A 14080-nucleotide genomic window follows, 5' to 3' on the forward strand; every position below is an offset into this window, starting at 1 on the left:
CACAATAATGCTTATACATTACCGCTTCACGGCAGACAAAGGCGCCATTGTGGTACCTTTAATCTAGCCGGCATCCTGTGCCAAACAGCCCAATGGTGGAATGATTGATAAACTCAAATCACTAAAAAAGAAACGTCTTTGCACTGTCAAAAAAATTAATAATGAAGTAAGTAATGTATTTTAAGCATCGTAATATTATATAATCTCGGTTGAAATTGCAATTGTAATTCAAATATGTAACATTAAAAAATGTTCGTTGAAGCAAGCTCCTCCCCATTATCTTAAGGTCGCTGGCATGTAGTGTCACTCTATGTCGATGGACTACATAACGTATGCGAAAACTGGTCAATCTCAAGCTACTATAATCGAGAATTTTTCATTTTTAAATTTTAATAAACATGCTCTCTGTATTAATTTTTTTCTGTGTGAAAAGAAATATAGGAACAGGAAAAGGTTTTATTCGTTTGAAAATGTTACTGTCACTTTAAAAAGTGTTATTGGTGCAAAATAAGTCCTTCCTTGTGCAAAAAATACAGTCCCTCGGAATATTTTCATTGCGTTATGCTGTAATCGACTCACTAAGAAACCAATTTTTGTGGATATTGAGGTATGACCGCGCCTTAATTGACAGGTGTGCGGGCTCGCGGCGCTTGAGAGCGCGGGCGAGGAGCGCGAGGTGATCGAGGGCGTGGCCAGCGGCGAGTTGGGTGCGCCCGACGTGTGCGTGCGCCGCGTGACGGCCGTGCTGCGAGTGGTGCGGGCGCTGGCCGGCCTGCCGCCGCCCGCCGCGCCCGCGCTGGCCGCAGACCACGAGCGGCGCGCGCTCGACGTGTGCACGGTGAGCGCGTGCAACGCAGAGCAGAATTGTCGGGGACCCAGTGCTCTGTGAACGGCTAGATCACTTGGCGTTGCGTAGAGACGTCGCTTCATTGTGTGTCTTCTACCGCATTTATCACGGGGAGTGTTCCGAAAAGCTGTTCAACCTGATTCCTACCGCCTAATTCCACCTTCGCACGACACGCCACAAGTTAGAATATCATCCCCACCATCCCACCCGGATGTGTGGCGAGCTTTCTTCCACGTACTACAAACCTGTGGAATGAGCTTCCTTGTGCGGTGTTTCCGGGACGATACGACATGGGTACCTTCAAAAAAAGCGCGTACACCTTCCTTAAAGGCCGGCAACGCTCTTGTGATTCCTCTGGTGTTGCAAGAGAATGTGGGCGGCGGTGATCACTTAACACCAGGTGACCCGTACGCTCGATTGTCCTCCTATTCTATAAAAAAAAGCGTCCCTACGCATACTTCGTACCCCAACCCACTTACTTAGAAACCCTACCCGATTAAAGAAAAGAGCTCAAAAAAAGAATGCTGGGAGAGTTTCTTGCGCCGCTTCTTCTCTTTAGCAAGTAGAAGCTAAGTTCAAATTATCATCTTTAAAAATGATATTATGGAACCTTTAAAAATGTTAAATTTATTTTATAACATTAATAGTTACTCAATGGATCACCTGGGGGCTGCTGAAAATCAGCGCTGTGTTGGTATTATTCCAATGCAGCATGACGCTGAATCAGTTCCTTTTGATAACAATAACTGCTACACAGTACTTTTAAATTAAGATAATCACTATAATATTATACATACATTTGTTTCATTTTTTTTATCATTTGTATATTTTTATGCTAAGTATAAGTTTATAATTATTATTTTTTTTACCTCTAAGTCTTTCTTAGTTGTATTATTCTGTGTGGTTTGTGTTTGTTATTAATAAAATTTTCATTCATTCTTTCAGAGCGCCATTTGTTTCCGAAACGGTAGTAGTATCTAGTATATTAAAAATGACATCAAATAGAATTCTAAAGGAATCAATTTTGAGAAAACAAATGCCTTTTAATGTCAGTTAAAATTTATAATAAGTTACCAGAACACTCAAAACGACGAAACACAAAAAATTCATAAGCTCTATGAAAAAGTTACTTTTGGAAAAAAGATACTATTCTGTTAATGAATACTTAGAGGAAAAATTTGAAAATCTGCCCCTCTATTGTTCACTGCTAAAGTACTACAATTTTGTTTAATAGTTAGTTACTAAACAAAAGTTGCATGTAACGCAATTTAAATAAATAAATCAAAACATAGTAGCGTTTCTATACACTATACCTGGCATCGCGATAATGCATGACCAAATTTCAATCAATGTGAGTGTTGTCAACTAGTGGTTTAATATTTATAATACTATAGTAATACCAACAAGACGAAATAAATAATGTAAGTAAAGTTTCAGGGGTTCAAAACATTTTCATTGATATCTTTGAATATTGAAAACAATGACATTTTTTCAAAGGTCGTCTAGTGGCAGCTGTAGACAACCTTGACTGTGATTCCATAGTTAAAATCAACAAGTACTCACTCATAAGGGTAAAAATCAACAAAAAACAATAAACTGATCGTTTTATACGGTCGATGTTCATCACCAGTCGCATGCAGCCGGTCGCCGCGCGGCCAAAATCGATTGCTACCCAACTAAGCCCTAAGCTAGCGTCTTTAGCCACTTGCGACCTAGTCGAATTGCCATTTAAACTGTCGATTTACGCCGCGCGGCTAAAATCGCTCGGGTTTAGTCACCCGTTTTAACTCCACTTAACAGATTAATAATTCGATCAGAAAACTAAGTAAATACGGAAAGGAAAACATTCGTATCACTTCGAACACAATCCAAACAGGAATGAACTGGTTCACAAATGGCGGCCCAAATATCTACAACTGATTTCTGTACCATGAAACACGCAGCGACAGCTTTCCTCGACCAACTGACGTTATTACTGCGGGAGGGAGATCAGGGAGAGAGATAATAATCGCTCGCTATCGCAATGTAACTCAGTAAACGGCCGGTTGGAATGGTATGGTATAATCGGGCTAATTTCTGCAACTCGACGTCTATTTTGCGTGCATGGGATATATATTTGGTATTCCTACCACCCCAATTCCTCCAGAAACTTTAGCAACCTCCTCTCCTTTCTAAAGACTTATGGGAGTGTGTTTGGGGTACCAAGATGTTGAGCCCGGTAACCTTGCTACACCTAGACAATGCAGAAGTACATGTGCAGCAGTTCCCTCTGCCACCATGTAGGCTGGCATCAATGTTGGGGAGTGTTTCCCGTGTTTATCTGCAGTCCTCAAATGTTAACCATAGATTTTTGTGTCGATTTCTTGTGCGTTTCTGAATTTGTCTTTTGAGCCAGCCAGATGGTAGAGGTATGATGGGTTCTGGCCCTATGGCAGTAATATTTGGGCCTCTTCTAGCTAATTCATCTGCCATATCATTTCCGCACTTTAATCCATCGTATAGTAACTTCGGTATGGTTACACAAGTGATTTAAGGTACAAAAAGGGTTGTTAGTTTTCATTCTTTATCTTGTCTCGCTGGCCGTAGTATAGGAGCTAACGAAAAGTATACTACTGTGCTTAATACGTAATCCATCGTCGCAGGAGGTGCTCGATGAGATGCAGAAGGTGCGTGTACAATGGGAGGCGGGCAGCGAGCCGGCTGCGCCGCTCGATGTGTCGTGTCTCGCCGAGCTCACGCCCTGGAACGTGCTCGCGGCGCTAGCGGACCTCCACATGCACGCGCTCACGTGAGTACCATGAACCAGCTCCGCCGCGCCGTTCAAATGGAATGTCTTTATTCATTTAGGTAGTTTAGATTATGTTTGTTTTATAGCGATAGAAAGGACTGTACAATATTGTATATTTTTATTGAAAACAGCGCAAAAAAAGAATGGTGAGAGAGTTTCTTGCGCCGCTTCTTCTCTCTCAGAGCGCCATTTGTTTTCATATTAGAAATGACATCAAAAAGAATTCTAAAGGAATTAATTTTGAGAAAATAAATGCCTTTTATGCCTTTTTACAATTTGTATGCTTTATGAAAGTCAAGTTTGATGCCTTCGGTTCGAGAGACTACCAGGAGGCCTTGTCTGAGAAGAACCAGCAAGAAACTGTTCATATTATCCATAAATATTTATCATCTAAATATACCTGAACTATATAATAAGCTTTCTTCATTAAAATTTCCTTATATATATATATGAAGCTTAAATTTATATAATGGAAATTCAGTAACATAATGTGAGAGTTGATGATGTCTGCAAAATATTTTATCATACCTCCTGAGCTGCTCACAACATAACAAGTAACATGGTGAAAGCGGCCTTCTCATGTTTCCTGTTTGTTTTGTGGAAACCACAGCAGTTTCTTTCCTGTTCTAATGCGTGGAATATAAATTTGCCTTTTTTGCAGTTGATTAACCAGAAAAACACATTGTCTCGTCTAAGTGCACTCCTTCCGAGAATACTCGTATGTTTTTCTGTTTTAATGCGAAATTTTGGGATGTGCAGACAATACGCGCCAAAGTGTCAGGACGCGGCGACACGCGCGCAGCTGTGGGAGAGCGCGACGCGGCTGGCCGAACGACTGGTGGCCGAGGGAGAGGCGGTCACCGAGCAGAGAGAACACCCGCACTACCGGTCACACACGGACCTGCGCCGCCAGCTGATACAGCCCTACGGTAGGCGTGATAAACTTGATTAAAATAATAAATAGTAGCTGGAACACGTCCAATGCTGGACACAGGCCTCGCCCAAAAATCAGTTCTAAATCATGAATATCGGTCCTGCGTTGCCCTCAACCGACCTATGGGGGCCTACCAAAACACTACGCCTTCCGATACGTGGTCGCTATTCGAGGAATTTACTGCATCAATGGCCATCTGTCCGTCGTGCCCACTGCCACTTCATTTTCGCAATCAACTTGCTATGTCGGACACATTGGTTCTCCTACGGATCTCCTCATTTCTGATTCGATCTCGCAGAGAAACTCCGAGCATAGCTCTCAAGTTCAAGTTTTTATTCGTAAATACTATTACAAACTTAACATAACATAACAATTATCTCTCCATTGCTCAAAAGGCCTGTAGTTAGCGACCACGTCGCCGTTCCGTATGTTATTACTGGCAACACACACTAGTTAATAACCTTAGTCTTCAGACACGGTGTTATTTGGGACGATAACATTTTACGGAGCTTCCCGAATGCCTAAACATAAATATTAACCTATTTAAAAGCATAGGATAATATTTTATTAGTTTTAGTTTTGCCTTATATACTATACTATATTTAATATTGTTGTTGTAATTATGGATTTTCCAACCACTATGGAGTGAGATAATATAGAAGTTGTACGTGTGAACGACTCCTGAAAATCCCTTGGACGGCTTTCCGAACCATTAATTCCATTTTGAAAGAACTGAAGATAAAAGAAAGACTATTGTCGACTTGCACAGTTGCATTATGAATTCTGAAGTTCTTTGGCTACATCTCCAAAAATGAGCGACTGAGGCATTCTTTTCGGAATGGGTGGTAATTTTTGACTTTCAATCAGTGATGTCACATCCTATTTTGAATAAAAATATTTGAATTTGAATTGAAAAGACTTGAGAACTGCGTTCGAGAAGCACTTGACCTGACACACTGGCGTGTGCTTATAGCCGTGTGAGTGCGTTAACGAGCACGTTAATATTGTGTGTAGTGGCGGCGGGTGAGTTGGAGCGTGCGGCCACCCTAGCAGAGCGTGCGCGGGAGCTGGAGCTGTTGGTGGACATGTTCGTACGAGCGGGGGACGTGCGTCGGCTGCTCGAGTACATCGACAAGTACCTCGATCAGGTGTGTGACGTAACTGCTGAGCGGCAGTGGACGAGTCGCATTCAATATTTTTTCTACGATTAAGTAATTTTTAATAAAACAAAAATTAATCAAAAAAAATATCACAAGTTTTCGTGTTGCCTCTTAAATGGGTGGAAAAACAAAAGTACAAAATATACCTAGCAGCTTCTTCGCTAATTATATAAGCAAGTTTTTTCTTAAGTTGACATTAAAATGTTTAGTGTAATGACTTAAACATAAACATATTATGTATGTAATATAGTATGTACTGCGTATTACCTAATATTTATATATATAATATATCTATCATAACTTCCCTCGATTTAGTTTTCTGTGGCACTAAAACAAGTGATTTTTGGCGACATTACAGTATGGCAAAAAATGCTTTTTAGGCCATAGAGTATAGACTTTTTCAAAGACTCAATAAAGTGTGTTATATTACTGATCGTGGCTGGAGAAATGGCAGATAAAAGTATAGGAGTAGCAAAATATATAAATATTCGTGTTAATCCTAGGTCGCTGGTTCACATCCGGCTCGAAGGACCACGATGTACCGTGTTATGGTTGCCGGACAGATTAATTTATGTTTGGTTTATAAATTAAATGAGACCTAAGTACAATTGGTTTATTGAACTAAGTCTAAATGGTTAAAATGGTAAATGGTTATGATCACACGCGAACCGATTGTTGCTCGAACGTGAACTGGGGGAAAATGTGGAAACACGGCACACGCCAGCGCAACCGCTGACAGGGCGCAACGTGATGTGAGATGCAACGCGATGTTCCACTCGTAAATGCGGCCGTACGCTAATGGTGCGGTTGGGTGTGGGCGCAGGGCATGGCCGAGGTGGCGTTTGGATATCTGGCGTCGGGCACGGGCAGGATGGGCGCACTCCTGGTGCGAGAGGTGGGCGCACGACACGGCGCCAGGCTGCGGCGCTGGCTGCGAGCGGCGCCTGATCCTGCGCGCAGCCGCCTGCTGGCGCTGCACCTGCTGCAGGCTGGTCGGCCGCGGGCCGCCGCCGGAGCGTTGCTGGACCTGGCCGAGCAGGAGGCCACCTCCGTGCGCAGGATGCAGGTAGCAGACAAAGTCCACACTCACAAATAACACTTGATACAATTTTTTTCAGATCGTTTCATCAAGGTTAGTACTTACTCAGGAATTTGAATGCACCCAGATATTAAAGTGCGTTGATATCAATACCTCAGTTCCAAAGACGACCCATATAGGCGAACAGTATATAATATGGATGTTTGTTTCCGAGTTATGGATGTTTATATCTATTTATGTATGTTTTTGTAAGTATATTGTATTAAAGAAATCTTTGTCTTATACCCATCGTACAGGCCATGCCTTGTTTGAGGCAAGATAATTTGTGTAAAAACTGTGTCAATATAAAAAAAGAGTAATTCAGAGAAGGGTTCCTAAAGAAAACAAATCCAGTTTGTTACTGTATGAAACGAAAATATTCTTGACTTATGAAGGAATATGGGAAATAACAATTAAACTGCATTCAATTATCGACTTGTTTCTCTTTGGTAATGGTGGGTTATCGTTTATGGAACAATTTCTCATACTAATCTCAAACTTACTGAATATTAAATATCAAAAACCTTGTTTATACTTTGGAACTCAGCTATCGATATAAAACGTTTCACATCTGTTTCGATTTAACATTACATGAAAACTTCTACTTTATGCTGTAATAATAGTGAGTTTGGTTTTCTTAATCACTGTTGCTTTACTTATTGACGTTGAATAAGGCAGGGGGCGTCTTCTCTTTATGCCTATAAAACGTGACCATACCACTAGAGGACATACTTCCTCTGCTCGAAGGAAACACCAAACCCCGAGGTATAAAGTAGTCCTAACAACACACTTAGATTACTACTTAGTAATTATATTACGGCGGTTCTGCCAATACCAATTTAATCGTGCATGTTCGTGTCGGCAGGAGTTTCAATCGAAAACTGACGGTTTTGTTTTATAATACAGCTAACGCTAAGTGGTTCCCATCCTTCACCCCAGGTGGAGCGCAGTCACGCTTAAGATTAGGTATTTTATGTAAATGGCGCGAACAGAAGTTTTATTTTGATTGGCATTTTGATGTCCGCGGATACTCTTACAAACTTCTCGATACTTTGTCAATATTAAGAATATTGTTTGTGTTATATATCGTCATACATAATAAATGGAGAGTCGTTTTTTTCCTTCGGTGATACACGACTGAACCAATCGGAATAAAAATAACGCATGAGTAAGTTCATCAATGTATTCTTCATTTCGAAGCCGAACTGAGCGATTCGGTGTCATCATTGACGTACAATAAACAATTAGGCTACCAATCGCCTATAAAAATGACGTCAAAAAATGTAAGAGCGGTGTTGTAGCTATACATTAACTTATTACTTATATAACAGTAAACCATTCATTCAAATTAACATCTGATTTCCTGGCAGTAATATTCAAAATCTGTTTATTGTTATGGTCATTAGATGTAGTAACACTATATCACTCACGCGAACACGAGACAACATTTTGTTTTAACAATTAAAATGTAATTACTTAGTAAAATGATTAAAAACGTCCTTTTGTTTGGATATATTGCTATTCGGACAGTTTTTTACTGAACACTTCATTGCGTGGCGTTGTATTCAAAGAGCGGTCGAAACACATTCGAACGAAATTCTGCTTTATAGACGCGTAGGCAGAGTTTTTCAGACAATTTTTGAGCGTGATTGTGGGTCTAGTTGTTAATTATACGTCAATGGGTGCAATATAACAAGTGAGTTTTTTATAACGATGACGATATTCTTACCCTATTGTTAGGCTTTATTAGAAATAAATTAACGAATGCGAAAACCTAACATTTTCTATTATATTCAATGAAACCGTCTCATATTTTAACTTCAAAAATATTATCATCACCTTCTCTCTAGACAATGGCTTCTCTCGCGAAACTTGGCCTGTTGGCTGATGATGACGAAGAGGAAGAGAGGAATGCGGAGGCGTGGGCACAGACCGAGAGGTTGCTCAGCCTTACCGCGCAGCACCGTGCGTTGCCCGCTGAGCTGCGCTTGCACTTCGGTCTGGACGAAGACTGTGCGCCGCTACCGCCGGAACGTCTCGTGCAGGTAAAATAAATAAAATAAAACACAAAGTAGTAGGACACAAGATGGATCGATGATTTTATCAATATCGCCGGAATACGTTGGATGATGGCAGTTCAGCACCGATACTCATGACGATCTTTGGGGAAGGCCTTTGTCCACCAGTGGACGTCTTCCGGCTGAAATGATGAAAACCAAAAGGGCTTTTTTAATCCTATTCACATAAACTAGTATTTTTTTTAATCTAAGTTATTTAAAAAATGAGTATAAAATAAAGTTAGGCGTGAAAGCCTCCTCCAAGTTTCTCCACTGGTGTGTGTCCCTGGCTTCTCTCTAGCAATGTCTCCCTGCAAAGTTTACCATGTCGTCTTCCCATCTTTTAAATGGCCGCTCCCTTACTTCTTGTTGTATCTCGAGTAACCCAATTTGTGACTGCTTGAGAACGGCGGATTGTTTTAAATCTCTGTAGGTGGCCAGCCCATATCCACTTCAGTCTCACTGTCCACTGTATCACATCTTTAGCTTTTGTTTTGTTACGAATATAAATGTTCTTCACTATTTTTATTATCACTTCACATTATTTAAAATTTTAAAAAGGAGGAGGTTCTGATTTCGACTGTATTTATTTTTATGTTTGTTACCTCAGAACTTTCGACTGCGTACACCGATTTTGATGTTTTTTTTGTTTAATTAAGATTAATTAATTAGATTGTATAAAAAATACTCTTATTTTTATACTATTATGTGCAGAACAGTTTTTTTTAAAGTCGTTTGTTTTTTGTTAATTTTTTTTTATATATCTTAGCTTTAAGTCAATATAGCTTCTCTCCATGGCATTCTGACAGCTTTTAAGTCTTTCCTTTGTAAGCGACCAGGTTTGACAGGGGTGGGCAGGGTGTGAGGCATGGCCTTTGTTTTCCGTGTGACTGGTAGAGTGGTAGAGTACCCTTTAAATGCAGTGCCCCTGCAGTACCCAGCAGGTACCCGGTGCAAAACCCTGGTCTGCCCCCTGGCTGCGGCTGTCGTAACACTACTAACCCAGCCTACTCTTCCACAGATGTACGCTGAGTGTGAGAGCCGCTCGCTGTCGGAGTTCGACTACAAAAAGGCGCTTGACCTGCTGGAGCTGGTGGCGGATGATCAGCTACGAGAGTCACTCCGGCTGCAGGTGTGTCCTTCTTTCGTATAAAATTGTCTATTTTATTTATAAACTAGCTGCCCGGACATACTTCGTTGTGTCAAAAGTTAAAAGTAAAATATAACGTAGGTATTCCCGAGTGATCCCGTTATTTATGTCTCAACATGCATTTTAAATCTGATTTATCTTCGAGAATGTATGTAGACCTTTTAAAGATGTACGATATTGTAGTATATACATTATTTAGATTTATCTCGTAAGGTTCAGCAAGCATTTGCAATGTAAGCGAAAAAAATGTGTTCATTTACGACACATTAAAATCCTCTGAAGTTATCAGTGTTTATCTTACTATATTATGCATGTATTATATATATGTAAACCTTCCTCTTGAATTACTCTATCTATTAAAAAAAAACCGCATCAAAATCCGTTGCGTAGTTTTAAATATCTAAGCATACATAGGGATAGACACCGGGAAGCGACTTTGTTTTATTCTATGTAGTGATAGTGACACTATTGTAATGTTTTGGCATTGTTACTTAGATCGGAATGCTGTTCTCGCTTCGTAATTAGTAAACACATGCACGTTAATTAATTAATTATTAAATATTCGGACGTTTATCAATCCACCTTCCAAGTGTGTACTATCGTTCGACATACATAACTTATTTATTGCTCGCTCTCTGCTAACAGTTTTGTAGAATGTCATACTTATTACGCTTGAAGGCTAGCACATAATAAAAGTCAAATAAAATACGTGGGTAAATAGTACACTGGTTGGTTTTGGCTAGAAAACGCTATGCGCAAGTTTAAATAGAATGGATTTAAAATCAATTTAGTTTTGATAAAGTATAAAATAAGTAAAAAAGTATTAGAAGGCAAGTACATTTACTTGTTTTATGATACATACGAATCACACACCGCGTTTCGAATGTATTATTAGAAAAAAATACACTACCTTTTCTGTTTATTTTGACTTCGAGAAACTACGATTTACAAATTGATGTGGAATAATATATATAATAATATAATAATAATAAAATAAGTAAAAAAGTATTAGAAGGCAAGTACATTTACTTGTTTTATGATACATACGAATCACACACCGCGTTTCGAATGTATTATTAGAAAAAAATACACTACCTTTTCTGTTTATTTTGACTTCGAGAAACTACGATTTACAAATTGATGTGGAATAATATATATAATAATATAATAATAATAAAATAAGTAAAAAAGTATTAGAAGGCAAGTACATTTACTTGTTTTATGATACATACGAATCACACACCGCGTTTCGAATGTATTATTAGAAAAAAATACACTACCTTTTCTGTTTATTTTGACTTCGAGAAACTACGATTTACAAATTGATGTGGAATAATATATATAATAATATAATAATAATAAAATAAGTAAAAAAGTATTAGAAGGCAAGTACATTTACTTGTTTTATGATACATACGAATCACACACCGCGTTTCGAATGTATTATTAGAAAAAAATACACTACCTTTTCTGTTTATTTTGACTTCGAGAAACTACGATTTACAAATTGATGTGGAATACTAGAACCCGCACTTACGTTCATTTGAGAATGGTATTTTGCGCCGTTGAGACCGAATTGTAAGGAGTTGAGTGGTTAGGGTTAATAGTGACTGCGGAGTGAAACTGTGACGGATACTTTCGCAGGTCTGGACAGCTTGCATCCTGCGGGACGAGTGGGCGAGTGCGCGGGACGAGAGCAGTGACGAGCTGCTGGCGAGGGACCCGCAGCTTGACGTGCAGGACAAGATGTTCTACAAGCTGCTGGAGCTGCTGAATGTGATGGGTAACTATGACTGAACTTATTCTCAGTCAATACGCTCTTTACAGAGCGGTTGTGATTGTCAACTGAGCTAGAGGTCCCGGGTTCGAATCCCGGTACGTGCAAACATTTATGTGGTGAATATGAATGTTTATTTCCGAACTAAAATATATCGTTGTCTTGTGCCCATACTACAAGGCTATGCCTAGTTTGGGGCAAGATAATTTGTATAAAGTGTGTCAATATTACTAGGATGCCGCAGTTGCTCGTCGTACCGCTTCGCTGCTGCGTATATTTGAGCGAAGCGAGGTTAACTAAGTATATGTAGAAAGACAAAACATAATTAATTAAACAAGATTTGATCAATCTGCTGAATTTTTAAATAAATATAAGCAGCGCGTGCTAATTTGGAATAATTTGTAAATCATGTTTGTTTTTAATTAAAATAATTGAATGAAGTCGAAAATCAAAATTATCGAAATTTTTAAAATTGGTTCAGAAATGGCCGAGAAACAATTTAGCACAGAAATCAATTAGAGTCACCCGGTGGGACCTCCGCTTAGATGAAACAGAGTAGATAAAACTTATTTAAAACATAAATAAAATTAGGTATTGTAAAATAATTCCTAAATACAGCTCAATAGATGTTTTAGTGAATTTATATAACTTCAAATGATTTATACAATAGTTTGTTCATTTAATTTGAACAAACATTACGAAGTAAGAAAATTGCGCTGCAAGCAAGTTTCGAAATAGAATTAATTAAATTAGTTAGACCTTAATAAATAAAAGTTTTATGTTTACAAATATCTATTTGTATTTAAATCTTATATATTTCAGATATATCTATAATAATATATTCATTTTAACGATAAACTAAAACATAAATATCAATAGTTACAAACAATTGACGGTAGGTGGCGATTTGCGCCCATATATACGTACGGCTTTCTGTGCAAAGGAGCCTCCCACTGGTCCACTTATATTACAACAGTCCCCGTGTGTGTGCAGGCAGCCCGCTCCCGCGCTACGTGCCGCCGCTGTCGTCGTTGGAGCTCGAGCCCGCACTCGCTCGGCCGCTGGCCACGCCCCGCGCCCGCTACCTGCTGCGGCTGGCGTACGACACGCTGCTGGCTGCCTGTTGACTGCCGCCTGCTAACTGAAAACAACCCACACGCGTCGATACTAATCGTAGTATGAACTGAATCAGTAGGCAATTTGTTATAAGGGATATCCCTCACTTCTGGGCAGGGACGTGCATATCATATAGGCAATTAGGCAGTGCCTACCCCGTTATGAACCTAAATAAATATAGTGTTAATGTTAATTTAGTTTAATTTGGTTCTCTTATTTTATAACCAAACTTCTATTGAACCCTACTCATAAGTTTTCCTAAATACCTACGGTAAGCAATCTCCAGGCTCAACTGGGACTAGTTAGATCTACAGTGCCTAATGCACGCCCCTGCTTCTGGGATAAATTAAATTAAATTTGTAACCAAAATTTATGAACTATGCGGGCATAGATAATAGAGATATAACTATATACTAGAGGTAGATGACCACCGATGTTTTTACACGCTTTATATTAGCTTCACTTGTATGTTTATATATTTGTATGTTTGTAACCGACTTCTTTGGGCGCGATTCTGACCCACTTTAAACGGCTAGATTTCGTTCAAACTTTGTAGATTTATCGAGGACCGATGACATTACACTTATTTGATAAAATTATTAAATTTTTCAATTGCAAAACATGATTTTTGTTAATTTATATAATTATTAGATAAATAAATCACTAATAAGCGCCATCTAGTAATTTATTGTAAACTACAAAGGAAACGCGCGACATTGAATTTATATTTCCATTATAAATTATTAATGCGTGATTTAACTGAGCTAATTATTATAAGAGCTAGTTCGGGGATCTCGGGAAAGCTGAATTAAGTGATCATTCAATGTAACTAAAATATTTTTATTCGCAAATATTAAAATCCCTTCATTCAATCTAAAAAAATTAACTAAAAAATAAAAAATAAATAATAATTTAAAAAAAAACTAAAGAACACGCTTTATATAAAATTCAACTAAAAATAGAAAATAAATTTAAATTGAAAATAGTGTAAAAAAATATGAAGTATATATTTCATTATAAAAAAAGCGTGGGGTGCTGCTCTTTAAGATATTATTAAAATAATAACAATTCTTCATCCCATGCTTTTTTTATAATGAAATATATAATAGTTTTTTACTCTATTTTCAATTTAAATTTATTTTCTTTTTTTTAGTTGAATTTTATATAAAGCGT

At 38.6% G+C, this 14080-nt stretch overlaps 1 protein-coding gene across 1 annotated transcript; it reads left to right on the forward strand.

The window, feature by feature from the left end:
* The first annotated feature begins 753 nt into the window (after positions 1 to 753).
* LOC126971051 (nuclear pore complex protein Nup133-like) lies at positions 754 to 13100 on the forward strand. The gene is made up of 9 exons (XM_050817199.1): positions 754 to 838; positions 3490 to 3635; positions 4395 to 4564; positions 5584 to 5717; positions 6553 to 6795; positions 8658 to 8852; positions 9886 to 9996; positions 11659 to 11797; positions 12785 to 13100. The coding sequence occupies exons 2-9, from the start codon at positions 3505 to 3507 to the stop codon at positions 12916 to 12918; spliced, it is 1257 nt and encodes a 418-aa protein (XP_050673156.1). The 5' UTR covers positions 754 to 838; positions 3490 to 3504; the 3' UTR covers positions 12919 to 13100.
* The last annotated feature ends 980 nt before the right edge of the window (positions 13101 to 14080 follow it).

This window comes from Leptidea sinapis, chromosome 22 (genome assembly GCF_905404315.1).
Source record: "Leptidea sinapis chromosome 22, ilLepSina1.1, whole genome shotgun sequence".
In the NCBI taxonomy this organism is placed as follows: domain Eukaryota; kingdom Metazoa; phylum Arthropoda; class Insecta; order Lepidoptera; family Pieridae; genus Leptidea; species Leptidea sinapis.